Consider the following 21,739-nt stretch of genomic DNA (forward strand, 5'->3'; position numbering starts at 1 on the left):
TTATTGAGAAACTTTGCAAGAAAAAATTGAAAAAGCACAATTAAGTTATTAACAAATATAAATAAATTCAAATTTGTTCAATTAATAAGATTTAATAAAAAAATATAATATATATTTTATTACCCGTCTCAGTGCCCTCATAAGCTGTTTTAATGAAATGATTCTAATCTTTCATTAGGCTATTTTTTGCCTCCCATTTGAGCATCCAGAATTGGTATCACTTTAACAAGAAACTTGATTAAATTCTGCATAAACATTGTGGAACAAAATTATCAAACACTAACGAATGATAGTTGCACCAATTGAACGAAAGAAACTAGCAAAACATTCTGAAAAATCCTTAAAGAGCACAAGCTAACTGCTAACGAATCTTATTAACATGATTAGCCGGCTATTTCTCCAATTTCGATGTTGCATACAAACCTTTTAAAACCAATCTTATTAACATGATCAGCTGTCTATTTCTCCAATTTAGATGTTCCATAGAAACCTATCAAAACTAATCTTATTAACATGATTTAACCCCTTGAATCCAAGCTCTAAATAACTGCAATGGTTTTGGAATGTTAGAGACTAGTAGACTATTTTGTTCAAATGATCGCTGCGGTCACAGTTTCGATCGGCGGAGGTTACAACTTTGGTCGACGGTCATAGCTTTGGTCAGTGATTGCATAGATTTTGAAATGTCAGCGAGGTTGCGAGAGTGAGTGCGAGAGTTGAGATAGCATTATACACTTTAGTGTAGGTGTTTAGGGTTATTTAGTGGGTTGGATCATGTTGGACTAAGAAATGAAACAATAAAACGGGTAATTGGGTCAAAAATTAAAAAATTAGAAATGAAATAAATTATTGGGCCAAAAATTTGTATTTAGAAATTGTTAATTTGTTTAGAAAAAATTTAAATTAAAATAATTTGATTTATTCAATATAAAAAAAGATAAAAAGATTCAGTTATTCGGTGTTTGGTTTAGAACCGAGAATCGAACCGTACCCGTCAATTTTTAATTCAGATACCCGTTCGGCTATTTAATTTGAAAAGAATCGTCAAATTCGGCTCGATTCAGTTCGAGTTCGGCTCGAGAGATTTGCCCATCCTTAACTATATCTGAGTTAAATTTGGAGAAGCCCCCATTACATATCATGAGCATTTGCATTTCACTCCATGCAAGCTCACGTGTCATAATTATCTATCCCCATGGTTTAAAAAAGTAATTAATTTTTGAAAAATTATTTCTTACTTTTAGAATATACCTTGTTTGTTTTTCATTTTTAAGTAAAATTGCATTTTGAAATAGTTAATTAGTGAAGAATATATGATTAAGAATTAAGAAAAAGTTTTAATTTTACGTATAATATTATTTTATTAAAAAATGTATGACGAAAAAGAAGAGGGAGAAAAATAGATATCAAACAAGTGCATAATTCGAATTTGGACTATTTAGATATTTTCTCTATTCATTCATTTATTTGTCAATCCATAAGCAAACTACCCCGGTTTGTTACCATAAGCAGAAGCCCGAATATATATAATAATCATTAAACGGTAAAATGATTTAAGAAAATTCTGTGGATCTTCTTTTTCTCTCAACGCGAATGAGACACGCACTTTATCTCTCTAAAAGCCATTGTCGCGGTTCGGTTTGATCGTTGAAAAACGAGTGATGCCTATCTCTTTTTTCGTTTTTATTCAATTTTAGGGTTATATTTTCAATTCGTAAAATAATTGATAAGAGAGCATTTAGAATTGTTAGATTTGTTTTTATATTTGGGTTTAGATTTACGGATTGGTATTCGAATTTACCGATTCAAAAATCTTCTTTTGTCGTGGGAAATTAGGGTTTTAACCTTACTGTTCGAAAAAGTCGTCGTTGGAGTTTGATTGTAAGAAGTGAGCTTTAGGGTTTTCGTTCGAGAACCTATTAGATAAGTCCGGCCAAGTGCTCGTAGAATTATGGCTGCCGGAAGACATGATGGTTACAGAGACAATGAGTACAGGGACCGTGAGTCAGATTTTGCGGGTTCGAGGAAGGAAATTGAGTATTCCAAGGGGGATTATGGTCAATTTAGGAACAGGGATAGGTATTACGAGAGGGGTCATATTCGGGTTCGTAATAGTCAGGATTATAGAGGCAGGATTAGACAGAAGGATGTTAAGGTGAGGGAGAGAGCGATGATGAATGGTGGATACCGATCTACATATAGTAAAAGTGATTCGGGAAGCAGTGGTGGTGAGCCTAAAAAGTGCAATTTTTCAGTTCAGGCCATGGATCGAGAACCTGGTGAGCTGTCTAGTGATGGTTCTGATGAGTCTGTTGATTTAGGAATTCAGGTAAATAAAGGGAGTGAAGTGAAGAATTCAGAACACGGTAATCTCTCATCGCCGGTTCAAAGTAAGAAGCGAAAGTTTTCTCCTATTGTCTGGGATAGTGACGACAGGGAAGTCAATAGAACAGTTAAGAGTAGGAAAGTTTTACAATCTAATTTACCTCCGCCTACTTTGGTCAGGTCAAATCGCCAATCTCCGTACCCTTCCCTGGCTGAGGATGTACAGATTTCTCCAGCAGATGATGCTAAGGTTCACAAGTCAGAACCATTGCCTCCTGAGATTAGCATGGCACCTGATGTTGTGTTGGAATCCCCAATTGAAGTATCCTCTCCACTTCCTGAAGATCTGCCCGAGCATGGAGCAGAGACACTACATAATGATGAACACGTACCTACACGAACCATAATATCCTCTCGATGGGCAAATGATGCTGACTCACCAGCTGATGAAGGCGAAATTCCTGATGATGATGATCTGCAGAAATTGAAGAAGAGGGGACGAAGACAATCAGTTACTCCGGAGCTTGGAGAGGTCAAAAGAGAAGGTTCTGAAAGAACAAGAGGAAGATCCTCTGGATCTGATGAACGTATTAGGTCTTCCAGTAGGGATAGTTATCCTGACAATGATGACAAAAATGACTACATGGAGATTGGTGTGGACCGCAATTATGATGGTGCTAGTGTTACCCATTGTGACACGGAATCAGAGGATCGAGAACGATCTAGTGGGCCGGAGCCTGCACTACCCCCACAAAGGAGCGTAAATATGCTCCAGGGATGCAGAAGTGTAGATGAGTTTGAGAGACTGAACAAAATAGATGAAGGCACTTATGGGGTTGTATATAGAGCCAGAGATAAGAAGACTGGAGAAATTGTTGCGTTAAAGAAAGTCAAGATGGAAAAAGAAAGAGAAGGGTTTCCTCTGACAGCTCTTCGGGAAATAAACGTACTTCTTTCTTTTCACCATCCCTTTATTGTGGATGTCAAAGAAGTAGTGGTGGGGAGCAATCTTGACAGTATTTTCATGGTTATGGAGTACATGGAGCATGATCTTAAGGGATTGATGGAGACAATGAAACAGCCATTCAGTCAAAGTGAAGTTAAATGCCTTATGCTCCAGCTTTTAGAGGGTGTCAGGTATCTTCATGATAACTGGGTGCTTCACCGGGATCTGAAAACGTCAAATTTGCTTTTAAATAATTGCGGTGAGTTGAAGATCTGTGACTTTGGTTTGGCTCGCCAATATGGAAGCCCGTTGAAACCATATACTCAATTGGTGGTTACTCTGTGGTACAGGTGAGCATTACTTTATTACGTCATCTTTCTTTCATCCTTTATGTTATTTTCTTTTTTGTCTCAGATTTTTCCACAATCATGCATTCACCATTCACATATTTACTTCTTTCTTAAATAACTGATCTCGTGTTTTAACAATCCTATATCATTGTGAGTGTGCATGCTTTATTCTTGCGGATCTCATTTTATTTAGCTTCAGTTCATAATTATTTTAAATTCCAATTGCCATCATCCTTTCATCTTTTGGTCATTGCCATTATCACTTCTATAATGAAGGAAATTTGTATTCTTCAAAGTCGCAACCATAGTGATTGATGTAGTAGTGCATTTGATAATATGTTCTTTCAAGAACCTGTCTTTATATAATGTGAACTCACGTTTTCTTAGGTTCGAAGGATAATTGAATTGTAAGTTCACTTGCAGGGCTCCAGAACTTCTTTTGGGAGCCAAACAATATTCAACAGCAATTGATATGTGGTCGTTGGGATGTATTATGGCTGAGCTGTTATCAAAAGAACCTTTGTTCAATGGGAAAACAGAGTTGGACCAACTTAACAAGGTAAAGGTTAATAGCATTCTTCGGCTAATTATTTACTACAGATTTCTGAATGGATGACTGAATTTGATGATAGAGCTAAGATAGTATGTGACTGACATTGCTTAATGATTTCTCAAAAGTACTGAGTAGATTTATACCAATAAGCCGAGGCTTGGCCTGATTAGTTTATTTTCAATCTTAAATAACTGCAGATATATAGGATCCTTGGGAAACCAAATGAGGACATATCACATGGTGTCAACCATAAGTAAGTACCTATATCTTTCACATTCAATAGTTAACTCTGTTGACCGCAATATTCATGGTTTCTTCTTTTGTCACTGTTTCCCCAGGCTTCCAGCTATGGGTGATTCTGCTCTGGCTTTCTGGCCTCCATGGGTGACAGTTTCAGTTACATTACAAGAATACTATGTTTCTACTAATTAGTGTTATATTCCATTTCAGGCACAACCCTTTGCGTAGGAAATTTCCTGCCACTTCTTTTACTGGATCACCAGTACTTTCTGAAGCTGGATTTGACCTGTTATCCAAGCTTTTAACTTATGATCCTGAGAAGGTATTTTATAGTTAGTAAATACCTATGCATTATTTAGTGATTAAATATCTTGTGAATACAATCCCTAATTGTGTATGTGGTAATCGTGCAGCGGATCACTGCTGATGCGGCTCTCAACCATGAATGGTTTCGTGAAGTTCCTCTTCCTAAGTCTAAAGAATTTATGCCTACTTTTCCCGCGCAGCATGCACAAGACAGGTATTGTGATCGTCAATTTGAAATTCTTTATCATGAATCTTTGAGATTTTTTAAGTGAATTAATAGTGTTGAAGAGTTTTTAATGGTTTCAGGCGCATGCGAAGAGTGTTGAAGAGTCCCGATCCCTTAGAAGAGCAACGAAGAAAAGAGCTGCAACAAGGAGAATTAGGCATTGGTGGTGGTTTATTTGGCTAATAGTAGTAACTAGAATCAGAAGCTTTATTCTTCATTGGTTTTTTGTGTAGTCTCAGACAACATAGTTGAGGTGAGAGCTATGGTTTGTAAGGATTACAAACATCATTTTGAAACCGGTGCTGTTTTTTAGCAGGCACCTTTGGAAAATTGGGTGGACATACAATTCATTACCTCTATTTGGGAATCAGAATTGTGCAAACCAACATTTCTTCTTTGGCTCTTCCGTTCCTTAAGAATGTGTCTTTGACACTTCTTGCATAGCCGCGTCTGACATAATGTACTCCCTCACTTAAGGATTTTTCAGTTGAAACTCATGTATGTAACATATTATATATGGATCAATATAATCATTTTTCTTAAATTGGTTTTGAATGCCACATGTATGGTTTACTTTTGATCTCTTTTTGCTATCAATTGTCTTGTGCTGTCAATTTTAATCTCTTATATTGTGTTTGCAAGAGGCGATGATGTAATTCAGAGGGATGATAAAATTAGCTTGTCATTGATGAAGAATTTGAGAGAGCATTGCACAAGGTAATTATTAAATCTGAATACACGAGTCTGTCGCAAATTAAAAAATTTCCCTGTAATCATCTGGAATATAGGTTTTTACCAATTAGAGTTCTCCATTTCCATTTGGTCATAGTTTCAATTTTCTAGTTGCTGATAACTTATTCTTTTTAACCACTTCAGCTCTTGCAAATCTCAGCCATCTAAAGCAGAGCGTTTCGTTCTAACAGCTAAGAAAGAAAGATTTTTTATATTTTATATGCTTGTTTATTTATTAATCTTTTGACTATTTGTTGACAACTGTAGAATAATCAATATATATTTGATTTCCTGTTATTGAAAGTACCAAGCAGATTATGTTTCTTATTGGTATAATATTAGTTAGGGAGCAATCGATACCTTTCAGTGTTCGACGTATTTGTATAGTGTCCGAAGTTCATTTGTTGTTCTGATGGCACCAATCAGTCTGGGGTTATCTTAAGGATCTAATAGTAATATGTCAGTGTCAGTGCTCTATCTGCTACTGGTCATTTTTTTTTCCCATATGTTGTTTTTCACACTTATTTATTTGTTGAGGCCAGACCATATGGTTTGATGATAAAGAAATTTAGGTGGATAGATTCACATATTTGGCCACTACGAAATAAAAGGACCGTTTACATGGTTTTTCTTCTATTTATTAATATATACTGTGTAATAATTGTGATACTTATCTGTTTATTATGGCCTTTGGGGATTTGACGTTATTAACTGCTAACTTATCGGATTAATATTGTACTTATTTCACGCGCATAAACACGAGTATGGTATTGAAGTTCCTAGCATTAGGTAAACAAAACTGGAAGTTGAGGATTTGTTATTTTTTGTTCAGTTGTGTTTGATTTACGTATAGTTTTCTTGGCAATGGGCATTTTTTAATGTATGGACTCATCAAACTTATCAAAAGGAGTAGTTGCCTTTGATGTATAATTTTTTGTATCCACCCGGGAGATTGAACAATATTTTTAGAGGTTTTATGGCCTGAACAAGGTTTGAACGTTTGTAATGCATAATTTGTTGTCTCTTGGAAGAATAACCAATTCTTTTAGAGCTTTTATGGCATGAACAAGATTTATACTTTTATGACGTACATTTGCAAATGTCGCTGCAGTATCAGAGCAAGCAGGTTGAGGAACTCTCTCGCAACCTGACAGGCATAGAAATTTCAATATTTTTCCATTTTCCAGATATTCTTTGTTGCCTCCTCAAGCTCAGGAGAGGTATATTTGATACATTTTTATCACAATTATAATACTTATCTTTCTCTGTAAAGTACTATTGAGCAATTTTTACTTTGTTGTTTTATGATACAATATTAGGCTTATAATATGTAATTTTTTGATACTCAGTTAGATTTTTGTTCCTATTATTTGAAATTAGTCATACAATTGACCAATCAAATAACCAGAATCAGTTAGTACAACTTGTTTTTGTTTCTTCTTTTTTTTTTTTTCCTTCCCCCTATTGTTTTTGGGCATTTTTACCACTATCAACTACTGCAAAATGTTGAAAGGATTGTTGCGCACCTATTAGTTAATTGGCTTGAAAGTTTTGCTATTGTAAAGAGATCATCGATTTTTTATGTTGCGAAAATGGAAATGTGTTCCTTGAAACAAGAAAAATTTTGGAAACTCGAAAATTTGTTAAAACATAATTTGATTGTATTCAATTTGATGATTTAAAAGTGTACGAAGCCTTTTCTTAAATAGGCAAAAGAATCTCTTAATCCAAATAGCTCAAGGAAGATAAGTCATTATATTCCTGAAAGAATTAAAAGTTTTAATTTAAACAAGAAATAAAATCCTAATACAATACGAAATGAATTCCTATCCTATTTGCAATATGATTATCCTACATCAGTTTATGAAGACGAGATAGGTACACATTTGCTACCCTGTTGCATTTTCAATACTTGATTGTCTTTTATCAGTTTTAGCTAAAGTACTATGAATGAATTTTTACTTAGTTGTAATGGTTTATCATTATACATTTAGACCTGTAATTTTCAAGTCTTGGATACTTAGTGAGGAAGAATTTTGTTTTTGTTTCTTGAAATTGAATGTACTCAGAGGACCAGAATTGTGTTGTACGACTTGCTGATTTTTTTCCCCTGATTTTCTCCATTATCACTTTTAGGCATAGTTTCGAGTTCAACTCCTCTGATTTAACAAGTGCAGAATTTTAGCAAGGATTTTTAACTTCTATTGGTTAATTTGTTCGGAAAATAGCTATTGTATTCTTGGCCCTGAAAGCTATGTAAAGTCAATCTTATTTAATAATACCATTCATCTAGGCCTCTGAGAGAAACCTAGATTGCTTTTTTCGAATTAAGTTGCATTTGTTAGTAGCTGCTTGATTTTATATGGCATTTAAGTTCTTTATGCAATCTAGACTGTTTATATATTTATGTTGAACTTGGTATATGAGTTTCTTGGGTACTTGTATCATTCCTGAACCATTTGAAACATCTGAATTCAAGCTGGTATGTGCAAAGCTTGTTGTAACTTTTGCCACGCTTGTTGTATATGGATTCATATTTGTGCTGGCAATTCAAGCTGTGCGCATGCAAAGCTTTGGGCAACTTTGGTTTTCAAGTAGTTTGTTTTTTGAATATGGTGCATGTCTGGCTAAGCTTAATAATGCAAGTAACTTTTTGTTTATAAACATGTTTGGTTAAGTGACTTTTCCGCCTACTATGAAAAAAGGTTACTTATATGTAAGTAAATTGTACCTTATTGTCATAATAGTTTTTTGTCATGTGGCATTTCCAATGGCTTTAATACGGCAGATAGGAGTTCTACATTTTTTTTATGACTTTACACTTTTTAAATTTAGCCAAACATTGTCATGTTGATGCTCATCTCTCTCTTTTAATATGCATTCCTGCCGGCAATCCGAGGATATGCTCTCTTCTTGGTGCCCATCTTTAGGTTTCACAGGTCATAGACTGACCTGCAATGGTGTTTAATGTACCCAAGATACTAGTGTAAAAGTTTGTTCCAAGGTATGTATTTCCACTATTTTTGAGTTGTGAATGTTCTGTCTTAAAAGCATGTCTGGCAGTTGTGTGTAAACGGTATGAATTATAAAATGATAGAATAAGTGATGGATAAATGGATATTGCTTGTGGATCCCACAGAATATGTGGATAAAAAGTGGTTGTCTAATTTACTGTCTAGATACTAAACATATAATAGTGCTATTTTTATTATGTATTGATAGGGGTATGTACTAACTTTGTTATGCATAAATGAATTCCGTTGTTTATCATGCAGTGCAAGTTTTATATGAGAAAAAATTGTGACTATTTTGAAAGGATTGTGCTTGGTATAAATAATTTGGATACATAGAGAGTGTCTACACTCCTCGCATGGGGTGGGACTCATGCGAAGTGGGCCCCACCCCATGTGAGAGGTGTGAACATTTCTATGTAATGTACACTAAGACTTGTCCATTTTGAAATGCCCGAACCCAAATCTTAGCATTATTGGATATTTATTGCATTAGTAAGCGTCACCAAATAACAATTGTGGAGAATTCTTCAAAAAATTTCCAAGGGAGATTACTTTTTTGTGGATCATTAGAAACGGAGGTACATTTTACAGTAAGGAAACGAGTTATATTTAAGAATCATGTTTGATGTACAGTTATCAACATGCTTGACATACATTGATTTTGAGAACATTGTTGACAACTGTAACATTGTCAACAATGTTGTACAAAATGATTGTACAAATAAATTTATTCTATATTTAAAGGGTTTTGCTATTCGTCCAGGGCCCACGTGGCATTGGTGCTCTAGCATAACCCTATATTTTAATATGAAGGAATATTTTTGTCCTTTTATAAGTTCTGATGGTGACCAACAGTCATTAGTCATACGGATTTTTCTAGTTGTACGATTGGATTTTTCCCAGGAGGAGGAGTTCACGATTTTTAAAAATCATGCGCCTCCATGTGTGTTGTTGTCAATTCCGATTGTACATGAAACACTTTTCTAGTCATTTTGTAATTATTGATAACATGGAATGTAAATCATAAATACACGTAAATCCCCACATATAATTCAATATTTTTCCAACTGTCCCATAAAAATATTCTTGCTTTCCTTTTCTGCTTGTCTCAAGTTATATTTCATTTTCCTTATTTAGAGTATAGTTAATTTCTTGATGATTTAATGTCTTTATTTAATGTCCTTGTTATCAACAAATATAAATTAATTCTAATTAAATTATTATCTAATGTAGGAGTATTTTATAAAAATGTAAGTAGATAATATCTTCTTAACTATACTAGTTGCAACGCACGGAGCATGTTATTTGAAAGGTAATATTAGAGTGTATAGTGTTACAAATTGATGGGAGATATGTGATTGAATTACGAGTACAAAATGAACTTAGCATGATGAGGTAAATTTCTATATAATGTCGCCCATAAAACAGAGTTATGAAACAAATGAAAAATATGAAGAAATGAAGAGAACTTTAAATGGGATATAAAGCAATTATGAAAACAAGAGTTGAAGTGTATAAAGGTTCATGAACAATACCATAGCATTTTCCATAGATTTAAAAGTAAACATGAACAACATACCCCTTGTGTATTTAGTCCCAGTACAAGCTTGCTGTTTTGTGTATAAAAGTTTCAGGGCCTGTTTGGGCCCGATTTTTTCACCAAAAAAATTGATTTTTTGATCGTTATTTCACTATTCCAACCGTCATATTTGACTTCTTCTCTCACAGGTGGACCCCACTTTTCTCCTAACGGTTAAAAAATCAATTCTCAAAATTACTCTCAAACATGCTCTATCAAGATATTTTTGGTTGAGGAAGTTATCTACATATGTACGGTACAAGAAAGTTTATTTCACACCATCAACAGAAACATCATAGAAGCAACTACTACCTTGGAATTTCTGGTCTTACTAATCTGTTACATTTCAATCGGAGAGATTTTTGAAAAAGAATATAAAAGAAATTTTAACGCACACGAAAACAATAACTTAAAACATAATTTGAATGCTCTACACCATAGGTTGTTAAGGTTGATAAAGAAGAAAATGTTGTATCTTCTTGAATTTCTAGGTCATCGTTAGTACTCCAATCTATGTTGTTGCTATCCTCTATAGCTGCACTTTTATCCTACAAGCATACATTGCTTACGTAAAGCAGGATAGAAATTAATTTCATGCTGGACAAACTTATAGGAGGAATAAGCTATCCATATCTCCAGTAACGTGGTGGGATGATACTAATATCAAATCTGTGAGGTAAAAAAAATCGCAAGCAAAGTTGAAAAGTAAAGGACAGACTGAGAATGCATAGAAGAGAATGAACTACCATATTGTTAGCAGTTTGAGAAAGCAAAATATTCCTATATTACATAACAATAAATTTAAATTGGGTTGATGTAATCAATAATATAGGAGAAAATATAAAACGTGCTTTATTTCTGTTTAGAATGGGTCACCATGAATAGCAAAGATTTAGACAAATATTCGAATATTAAGGAGGTTTCAATTTAATTATTTTAACTAAGAAAATGTTCAAAAATTGTAGGAACCAAACCCTGAAGAACATTTTTCCATTCGATTTCACACTTGGAACATAATTGATACAATGCCTCATTTATGCAGGCCTAACATCAAACCTTAGAATAAACGAAACAAATTAAGGAAAAGATTGATTAATTGAATATTGACGATAGAGTTCATAATTTTTAAGAATAGAAATCAGGAAATCGTATAGAAATGAAAAATTAGACATTAAAAAAATTATAGATGAGTTCTAACCCTTTATGCTAAAGAGAATCGAAAAAGTATACTACTACGGTTTGTGTTAGAAGTAAAGATAAAATGACCGAATAAGTTTAGTACATCAACAACAACCAATGATTACCATGGGGAATCTAATTGGAAATTACTAAAGGAAGGTGAATTTCTACAAAAGAATAGAATTCTTACCTTTTTATTGAAATATATTGAAGAGGAAAAAATCTCAGAGATGGATAGCAGTTAAACCTTGCACAATATCAACGAATGAACCAACACTAGTTTCAAGTGAAAAGACCAGCTAAGCCACATTTCAGAAACAAACTATTGAACAAAGATTCGAGAATATGAGAAAACAGGAATGAGGGAAAAATCTAAGGAAAAATTATTGCACATAGATCTAAGTTTGGTATTTGGGCTACATATGCTGGTAATGCTTACCGAATAAAACGTGCCACCATCATGCTTGAAATTCTACCATATGGAATACAACCCTGCATTTTCAAGAAGTTTTCTACGATAAACTAAAATTTTTAACTCAATTATAGAATGAAGGAGTAATTCGAAAATGCTTATTAATTCAAATCACAGCATAAGGTATTCCAACAGGGTAGGAGCTAGCTTCGAAGGGAAACATGCTTGTAAAGGTGTCCAACCCGTCTATCATCCATAGCTACAATTCCATTTGTTTCTAGGAATGGAAAATCATAGTTGAACCTGTAAGAATTTGCAAAATATAATTTTACATCTTGAAAAATGAAAGACAATATGGGAAAAAATAAGGATAATACCCTGTGTAGTGGAGAATAATATCAATAGGATAGAAGCACCATCCTCTCCACTTTAACACATTCAATATGCATGCCAAAGACTCTTAATTGTTCTTCCCAAATTGTATGAAGGGCACAAACAAACTGAATAGATATATCACATTGTTCTAACAAAATACCTCAAAAGTAATATGAAATGAGAACATCCTATCTTAAAAACATTTATGGAAAGTTCCCTTCCTCTCGTGTGCATTCACTGCAGCTTCACAATTGACATGGACCACCAAAATACCAAGCAGAGGCATACTACACACAAACCGTCAGCTGAATATATACGTTTAAACAGATCAGCGAAAAATAAATGAAAGCAAGCATACTCAGAGAGAAAATAGAACTTCCCATTTAGTCATCTATATCTATATGTAATAAACATAACTTCAGTGGAAACAATTCTTTTTTGCCTCTGGAGACGGAACCCAATGTAAGCTACATCAATTTTTTATTTTTAGATCATCAAAAACCTGAAGAACACCGAACACCGAACAAATTGTTCAAACTCCCACAACAGGCAAACCCCGCAGGAATCTCTTTCAATCCTCGTAGAACCATTACAAGAAAAGCAAATATCGACCCCAAAACGATCACAATAGAGCAAAGATCGAGTAGAAACATTACAAAATAAGCAAATACCCAATGAAAAACGAACACAGCAGAACAAAAATGGAGCAAAAACTAAAGCTTAGCGGGTAGATTGAGGTAAAAGAAGAGGGGCCCATGTAAATTCTCATATATATACACAAAAGAACGACATGCCTTAGATCAACATAAACGAAGATGAATCCATGCCAGTTTTCACCTACAGATGGAATGAATAACGACATAGGGTAATTATATCGCAAAAAAATAATAATAATAGATAAATAAATAAAAAATCAGAACAATATAACTTAAATCAACGCGAGCAGAACGAGCCCAAGTCGATTTGGATTTACAGACACAGCGAAAAACAACACAGACTACTTAAATTGTAAGAAAAATGACAGAAAAAATTTAGAGAAAACACGCCAAGATAATTGGAAGAACTTGTGCAGTTCTCTTACATACGATCGAAGGCACAGGAAAAAATTTGAGGTTATTTTTCTCTCTCGGAATAAAAGGAAGGATTTCGAGAGGAATTGGTGGGCCGTGGGGGTAGAGGTTGGAGGAAATGGTGGTCAATGGCCGGTTGCCCCGGTCTTTTTTTCAAAGAGGCCATTGACCAGTTGAAAAGACAAAAAAAAAGTAAAAATATTTAAAATCTTGAAAATCAACAAAAAAACAAGAGTAACCCAAATTTATCCTTAACATTTGAAATAGATAGAAGACGAGAGTGGACAGTCAAATGTAGCACCATCGATCTAGGCACCGACAAAAAAGGAAAAACAAGAGACCCAGTTGGCCTTTCTCTCTGAAGAAGGTAAGATTTTTATACCAAGAAAAAATATGTTTTTATTTTATTTGTTGGAAAAAATCATGATTATATATATATATATATATGCGTTGAGAAATCCTTCCGTAAATGTGGAATTTGGGTATAAATATTGTTTGGGAAGGGAAAAATGGAGTGAAGATCGCAATAAATGGAGTTTTTCGACAATCTCCAAGTTGAACAGTGCTAGGGGAGCTGGGCACCCCAGTTGACTAGGCTGCCTAGGCACTGTCAACTGTGCCCAAGCGGCCCTGTTATTTGGGCCGTGGGCCTTTTTTTTTTCTCCCGTAATTATTGAAATTAATTAAATAATTATTAATTGCTTATATTGTGTTCTCTAATATTAATTATTTATTTGAATTGTTTAATTTTAATATATATTATGTATTTAAAATTATTTATTTGAAATGTAAGATATAAATGTTTTATTATGTATCGAAATATTTATTAGTTGCTAATTTTAGATTAATTAATTATTTTATATTAAGTAATAGTAAAATAATTACATATTAAATAAGTAATATATATAAAGAATTTAAATAAATATTTAAACATTGTAAAATAATAAAAACAAGCAATTAAATTTGAAAATTAAAATATTAATAAAATTAATTTTTTGCAAAGCAATTAAAATAAATTTGTAAATATGAAATAAACATTATACGTAAAGAATTAAAATAAGTATTTAAACATTCATTAAAAATAAAAAAGTAAATTAAATGTTAGTAAAATAATTAAAATAATTAATTAAATGTTAAATAAGTAATATGCATAAAGAATTTTAATAAATATATAAACATTTGTAAAATAGTAAAAATAAACAATTAAATTAGGAAATCAAAATGTCAATCAAATTAATTTTCTGCGAAGCAATGAAATAAGCAATTTGTAAAGCAATGAAAGTAAATTTGTAAATATGAAATAAGCAATATGCGTAAAGAATTAAAATAAGTGTTTAAACATTAATTAAAAATAAATAATTAAATTAAGTGTTAGAAAAATAATTAAAATAAGCAATTAAAATATTAAAAGAAATGATCAAAATAAGTGTTAGTGAAATGATTAAAAGAAATAATTAAATATTTAATAAGTAATATCAATCAAATTAGCAAATTAAGTATATTGAAAATAGTAATTTACGTTCATTTTCTTTATTCCGTTATCGGTTGGTTATTATGCTAGAAGCAGTGTGTTGGTATATTTTTTGTAATATTTTTGTTCAATTCACATCATTTGCACAGGGTTCTAATATTTGAAATTTTGCAGGATAGAATATCAGCTGGACGACGCTGTCAGAGAGATCCCTGGTAAAGTTACGTCGAGTTGTAACTTTACCGGCTTCGCTTTGGTATTAGATTTGCTGGATGACGAGCACACGGATAGATTGCGTCGATCATGCTTATGGCCATTGTATTCGTTGCGTGATGTACAGTGGTCTAGGCAGCTGCTCGATGCCCTGCTATGTCGGTTGCTGAAACCAGTTGATGGAGACGCCCTCCATTTTGATCTTGGGGGCATGGTAGCGACGTTCTCTATATTTGAGTTTGCCCTCGTCATTGGACTGCGATGTATAGACGAAGAAGAGGGGAAAGCCTGTGTTCCGAGGAACAGGAGGCTGTTGAATGAATATTTTCATGGACAGACGACGGTTACTCTAGCGCAGTTGGGAGATGCATTAAGGAGATGTGATCAGATGTCTGATAGACTGAAGTTGGGTTTGGTGCTTATCATCGAGAGCATACTCCGGTGTCATCAAAAGAAGACATCGATTGACATTTTCCATTTGGAGGTTGTTGATGATATTGATGCCTTCAACAACTACCAATGGGGCTAGAGATATTTTTTAGATACATTACGCGTATTTAGGAGGGGGTTTTCAATGCCAAAGGGGTATAAGCCTGAGCGCAAGTACGATGCATATGGACTGCCGTTGGCGCTGCAGGTATATGTTTAAGTTAATGAATTACATTTTTTTTTATTGAATTCTATAAATAATAATTGTAATTGCTGCAGATATGGTGTACGAGACTGTCCCCATCTTGGCCAGTCGGTATGCGAGGAGAAGAGAGACACGCTGTACTCGGATGCATCACTGGCAAGCACAAGACAAGCCGCTTGCCAAACAGTTATCGGCTCTCCTCAACGATCCTGAGGTACGTATTATACAATTGCTATTTATGTTGTATGTCCTTTTACAATCTCAATACATAATCATTAACTGTGACATGTCAAAATGTCAGCTTGAAATTCTCACTGAATTGACACTTCGATCGAGGAGGAGGTCAGTTTTATATTTGTGAATTGCATGTTCGAATTGCGCATGACGATCAGATGCCTGAGTCTAGGGTGGACTGAGATAGGGTATGTTACTGTGCAGGATTTGTTGAATATCGCTTTGATCTTGTAATTAAGTGCTTCACTTGTAATATTTATTTTTTCAGGAGGATCATTCAGTACTATCTTCGTCGAGGATGTCACCTCCACCGAGGAGATCGCGTCCGGCCGGGAGGTCACCTCCGCTGAGAAGATCACGTCTAGCTACGCCAGAGGTTCAGATGCTTGAGTCCAGCGTTGATCGCAATAGAGTATGTTACTTAAAAATAATTTTTCGATTGTCGTTTTAATTTATTTGTTAGGTTATTCATTTGTAATAATTATTTTTTCAAGAGGGCCGTCAAGTATCACCTCCTGCACCTAGTCACCGTGCTTCGACGATTAATTTGTTCGAACTCTTGATGGAGATGAGAGGAGACATGGCAGATTTACGGGATAATGTCGTGACACTACGAGCTGAGTTCGGGGACATGGCACAGTTACGATATGATGTCACGATGTTACGAGTTGGGTTAGGAGACCTTCATGCTGAGGTTGTAGCGATACGGGGTGACAAAGCAGGCCTGCGTGGGACGGGCGATTATCGAGACGGAGGAGCTAGCGGAGGGACAGGTAGCTATCGAGACGGAGGGACTGGTAGCTATCGGGACGGAGGGACTGGCGGCTATCGGGATGGAGGGGTCGGTGGTTATCAGGGGGAGGGGCTTAGATGGGGTATGTTGACTCATCGTGGCCATCGATTGCTGCATTTGATTCATTTTTAAATGACACGATGGGGATGGAGGAGCAAGAGATATACATGTGGTAGAGGGGGTACCCGAGGAGGAGGGGGTGCTCGTGCAGGGGATACCTGAGGACGTGGAGGAGGTACCCGAGGAGGAGAGGGTACCGGAGGTGGAGGTGGAGGTGGTACCCGAGATGACATCACCCGAGGCAGAGGGAATACTCGAGGAGGTGGGAGTGCCTGTGCAGGGGATACCTGAGGACGTCGAGGTGGTATCGGAGGTGGAGGTGGTACCCGTGCAGAGGATACCTGGAGATGCCGAGGGGGCACCGGAGAAGGAGAAGGTACCGGAGGTGGAGTTGGTACCCGAGAAGACGCCAGACTCACCGGACGTGGTCTTTGTGTTGGAGGAGGTGGTCCTGCGAGGGGCCGTCCCGATGGCTGGGGAGATGGAGGTTCCCGAGACGCATGAGGAGAGAACGATGGTTGTTGACGTGCTGGAGCGAGTGGTCAGCAAGAGGCCGAGGGTGCCATCACAACACGTCGTTTCTCCCTTTACCGCAGAGGCGAAGAGGAGAAGGTTCGTCAACGGGACGCACCCGAATTTATTCAGGGAGGTGGACCGCACCAAGTGGAAAGCTTTTAAGACGGAGTGGAGAGCACTGAAACCTGGTTAAGTTTTGTATTTTATAGAATTAGTATAGTGCGTAGACGCTGACACATGTATAGTTCTTGTAACTAAAAATTCTGTTCTTATTTTTTCAGGGCCAGCCGCACGATTGCTCAGAAGACGATCTCAAATGCTTACAAGTAGTTCCACGACATCACCACTTCGGGAGCTTGGCTCGCTAACGATGTAAGCGAAATGAAAATATTGTTATTTATTATGTATGTTCAAAATCAAATTTTTGAATCAAATTCATAGATTAACTCCTTTCTTTACTAGTGTTTCTTGATGTAGCACATCGACTTGGCCATGGATTTGCTACGAGATCGAGCTGAAAGACATCCAAAATCGTTCAACATTCGTGGCAGACTCATATTGAACACCGAGTTCATTCGTGCCGTTAACATTGAGTACCAGTCGTTCCAAGTTATGGGTAACGAGTACACGGTGCCGGTATATATGATGAAGTGGGTTGTAGGGATGTGGCCGAATGTCGGAGGAAAGTCGTGGGAAGGCTGTATGCATATGTACATGCCAGTATGTGTGAATCATCACTACATTGTAGTGAAAATCATATTCCCTGACTCTACGATGTATGTGTACGACCCTAATCATTCGTGCTTGACACAGGGTCAACTCGAGCAAAATCTAGAGTCGGTGTCTTTGATCGCTCCCATGATGGCTAGATGAGCGAACATCGTTATACGGGACAGATTGGCCACCGTGCCAAACACGACGACGGCGAGGCAGCAAATTTTGTAAGTGTTTGTAATTTTATTTTTGTCATTTATATCTTAGATTCTAACTAATTTTCGATATGCTAATACAACATTGTTTAATTGTGGGGGTGATTGCGGCATGTTTGTCATCAAGTACATAAAATTTTTGAGTGTGGAACATAAGGTTGATGCAATCAACCAGGCATTGATACAAAATTGGAGAAATAAATTAGCATGTGATTTATTTGAATTTAATGGGGATCCGTAAATATTTGCACATATTTTTACATTTATTTAAACATTGTACATTTCATTCATTCATTTGTAATTACGAAAGAATTGTAAAATGTTAATTATTTACATAATATTTATATATTTATTTTACAATTGATGTGTTTATTTATAATATTTGTGTGTATTGTGGATAACGTAGTGTCTAGAAAAAATTTTGATTTCAAATAATTAACATAAATAATATGCATAAATAATGTGTGTAACAAATGAAAGTAATGAATGAAATGTTTAAGAAAAACTAAATCTAATAATTTACATAAATAATATGCATAAATAATTAATGTCAATGTTATAAATAATTGCATAGTCAATAGTTATTAAAATTACACATCCGTTACATTGTCATGTAGAAAAATCTGACTTGTACAATATCTTCTAGTATGCCCTGTTGCACCGCACCTACCGCATTTAGGAGGCTGGGGAAACTCTCCGGTAAATGATATTCTAGATGTACGTGTATGTCCAGGAGTACGTGGTCCAACTGTTGGTAGCAACAAGTTATTCAGTGGGAGAATGTGGTCGGGAACTTCCCACTTGACTTCGTTTGATACATGAAATATTGTTTCCGCATATGCTGCTCTCCAATAATCAGTCATGTAATACACACTGCATAAGGTGTGTGGTAGAAATCCTCTATGCATAGCCACTGTCACTGCATGTGTACACGGAAAACTCTCCAACTGAAACCGTCTACACGTGCACGTGTTATCATTCAAATCCACGATGCATCCGAAATTATGTGTACATCTCACGGAGAAGCGAAACTGATCCAGTGGTTCTACATATACCTTTCTCAACATATCTAGAGTCTTGAAGAGCTTATCTTCGTGAGCTGGGGTTAGCACACTTGTACAACTCTGTGATTCCTCACGTCGATCATGAAACCACTGTTATAGCTTGTCATGAATGTTCTCAATTATTGCGAGAATTGGTAACTCTCGATCTTTCTTGAATAAAGCGTTAAGCGACTCTGCATTGCTCGACGTCATCATAATGTATCGACGTCCTGGAAAATGTGATCGTGCCTAATGCTCAATCTCCATCTCTGTTAGATACTCCCATACAGCATGCGGTTTACTGTCTATTTCGACTATGAACTTTTCAAACTCTTCAAAACTGTAAGCCTCTGCAGCTTTCCTAAACAACGCAACAATGCCCTTGCCTCGATACCTGGTGTCAAGGACCGCAGCTTTACTTAGCCCCTTGACACTATCGCAGCCGCAGTTTGCCCAACTTCGGCCGCACATTGTAAATATTACTTCAAGTTTGAGTTGTAATTTTCGTTTCATTGTAATAGTTATTTTAATTGTAAAATAGCTCTGATATTGGTAAAAGATTAGTATGATTCCTCGTCTTTTAAACGTCTACTCCCGTCACTTGGGTTTTTGTTCAGAATGCTATTATAGGGGGTATTAGTCATTCAAAAATCTTTCAAGCTCACTGGTGTCCGCCCCCTGCACCAGCATTTGTAATTTTCTGCTTTCATCAATTGTAATGTTCAATTTTCATCAATCAATGTTCAATTTACTTTCAATGTATTCAAATTCTCAATTGTAAGCTTTCTACAAAACTGCAATCAAACTTTCTTTCGTCCCGACGCGACCGAGAAAAGGCTGAAGGTAGTCTAGCGGAGCAGACTACTGCCGCACGGTGTCCCTTTCTGTGCCAAGAAGAAAGGCACCCCGTGAAAGTTGGTATCAGAGCCACGGCTCACGACCCTCGATAAGAAAGCTATGGATCCAATTACATCACACACCACTGAAGTGGTAGAGCCTCAGAAGAAAGGTACTACGAAACAGCGCGTGGATGCGCTTGATGAGACAACTACTAGGTTGTGCTATGCTGTGGAAGGTCTCGAGGAAAAAGTCGAGATGGCCGAATCTGAGATTCGTGGATTACACATCCAATTGGATGAAAGCCAAAGAGCTTGCGTAGCAATGACGGAAGCTGCTGCATTCATTCCTGATCTGCAGGATGAAATGGAAGCGTTGAGAGCTCAACTGCGAGTACTCCAACGTGCGGTGGGCAATGGGCAAGCTCCCGCACACGAGTATGCTCCTAGACTCAGAATTCCTGAACCGTGTACCTACGGAGGGGCACGTGATGCAAAAGAAGTCGAAAACTTCTTGTTTGATATGGAACAGTACTTTTTAGCAGCTTCAATCGAAGATGAAGCTAGAAAGGTAACCACAGCTACCATGTATCTGGGTGGAGATGTAAAACTATGGTGGCGAACCAAATATGCGGACATTCAGGCCCACAGGATTTGAATTGATTCTTGGGATCTCCTCAAGGAAGCGATCAGATCGCAGTTTTTCCCGGAAAATGTCGAGTATCAGGCTCGACGGGCTCTTCGAGACTTGAAACACACGAGCTCTATCAGGGAGTATGTGAAATCCTTCTCAGGGCATATGCTGAATATTCGAGATATGTCAGAAAAGGACAAGCTCTTCACCTTTATGGAAGGGTTGAAACCGTGGACACGCACGGAACTTCAAGGATAGAAGGTTACTGATTTAAGCACGGCCATGGGAGCCGCTGAATGCTTGAGCGACTACCAAACAGAATCTAGGAAGGATCGACCTTCTGGGAGTAATCAAGCAATTGGAGGTGGTAACAAATCTTACAGACCCATCTCGAACCCAAATGGGGGAGAGCGCTACTCTCAAAATAGAGAAGGAGCCTATCAAAACACCCGTGGCTTTCAGGGAAATTATCATAACAGCCGTTAGGGAAATTTTAACGGCAGTAATAGTAACAACTGGAACAAAGGAAAAGCAACGGAGGGCCGAACTGATGCCACTCTCAAATTGAAGTGCTTTTTATGTGAAGGGCCTCATCGCGTGTCGGAGTGTCCTCAGAAGCGGATGGTGAATGCATATTGTCAGTTAGCAAGTGGCGGGCCAAGTTCAAAACAAGAGGTCCTGCAAGCTAATTGTCATAATGAGACTGACTCTGAAGAGGATGAGGAAGTAGTTGGGGCATTTTCACATCGGTGCAACACACTATCGCATCGGGTTGCTGAAAAGGATGATGTCCCATTGAAAGAGGCAAAGATGGAAGAAGCGAAGGCTCGTATTTGTAGGGCCAAAGGCTTAATGTTCATTGATGTAAAAATCAATGGGAAGCCAATCAGGGCTATGGTGGATACTGGTGCTACCCACAACTACCTTGCATGTACCGAAGTAGAGCGGCTCGGACTGGTTCTAGAAAAGGGTAGTGGAAAAGTCAAAGCAATCAACTCCGCTGCTCAACCAATAGCTGGAGTGGCAAAATCGGTGTTGATCAAAGCAGGTCCTTTCGAGGGAAGGACAA

At 36.5% G+C, this 21,739-nt stretch overlaps 1 protein-coding gene across 3 annotated transcripts; it reads left to right on the plus strand.

Annotated features, from left to right (window-relative positions):
• The first annotated feature begins 1,536 nt into the window (after positions 1–1,536).
• On the plus strand, positions 1,537–5,490 carry LOC111401867 (cyclin-dependent kinase G-2-like). 3 transcript variants are annotated; one of them, XR_002704130.1, is made up of 7 exons: positions 1,537–3,621; positions 4,045–4,180; positions 4,372–4,427; positions 4,513–4,526; positions 4,625–4,736; positions 4,828–4,934; positions 5,027–5,490. XR_002704130.1 is itself a non-coding variant. In XM_023029826.1 (6 exons), the coding sequence occupies exons 1-6, from the start codon at positions 1,952–1,954 to the stop codon at positions 5,127–5,129; spliced, it is 2,184 nt and encodes a 727-aa protein (XP_022885594.1). In that variant the 5' UTR covers positions 1,538–1,951; the 3' UTR covers positions 5,130–5,490. The 3 variants fall into 3 exon arrangements, 1 of the variants encoding a protein (XP_022885594.1); XR_002704131.1 differs by having other exon boundaries at positions 4,513–4,736; XM_023029826.1 differs by lacking the exon at positions 4,513–4,526 and having other exon boundaries at positions 1,538–3,621.
• Positions 5,491–21,739: the final 16,249 nt, after the last annotated feature.

Source organism: Olea europaea, chromosome 1, assembly GCF_002742605.1.
Source record: "Olea europaea var. sylvestris chromosome 1, O_europaea_v1, whole genome shotgun sequence".
Taxonomy (NCBI): Eukaryota; Viridiplantae; Streptophyta; class Magnoliopsida; order Lamiales; family Oleaceae; genus Olea; species Olea europaea.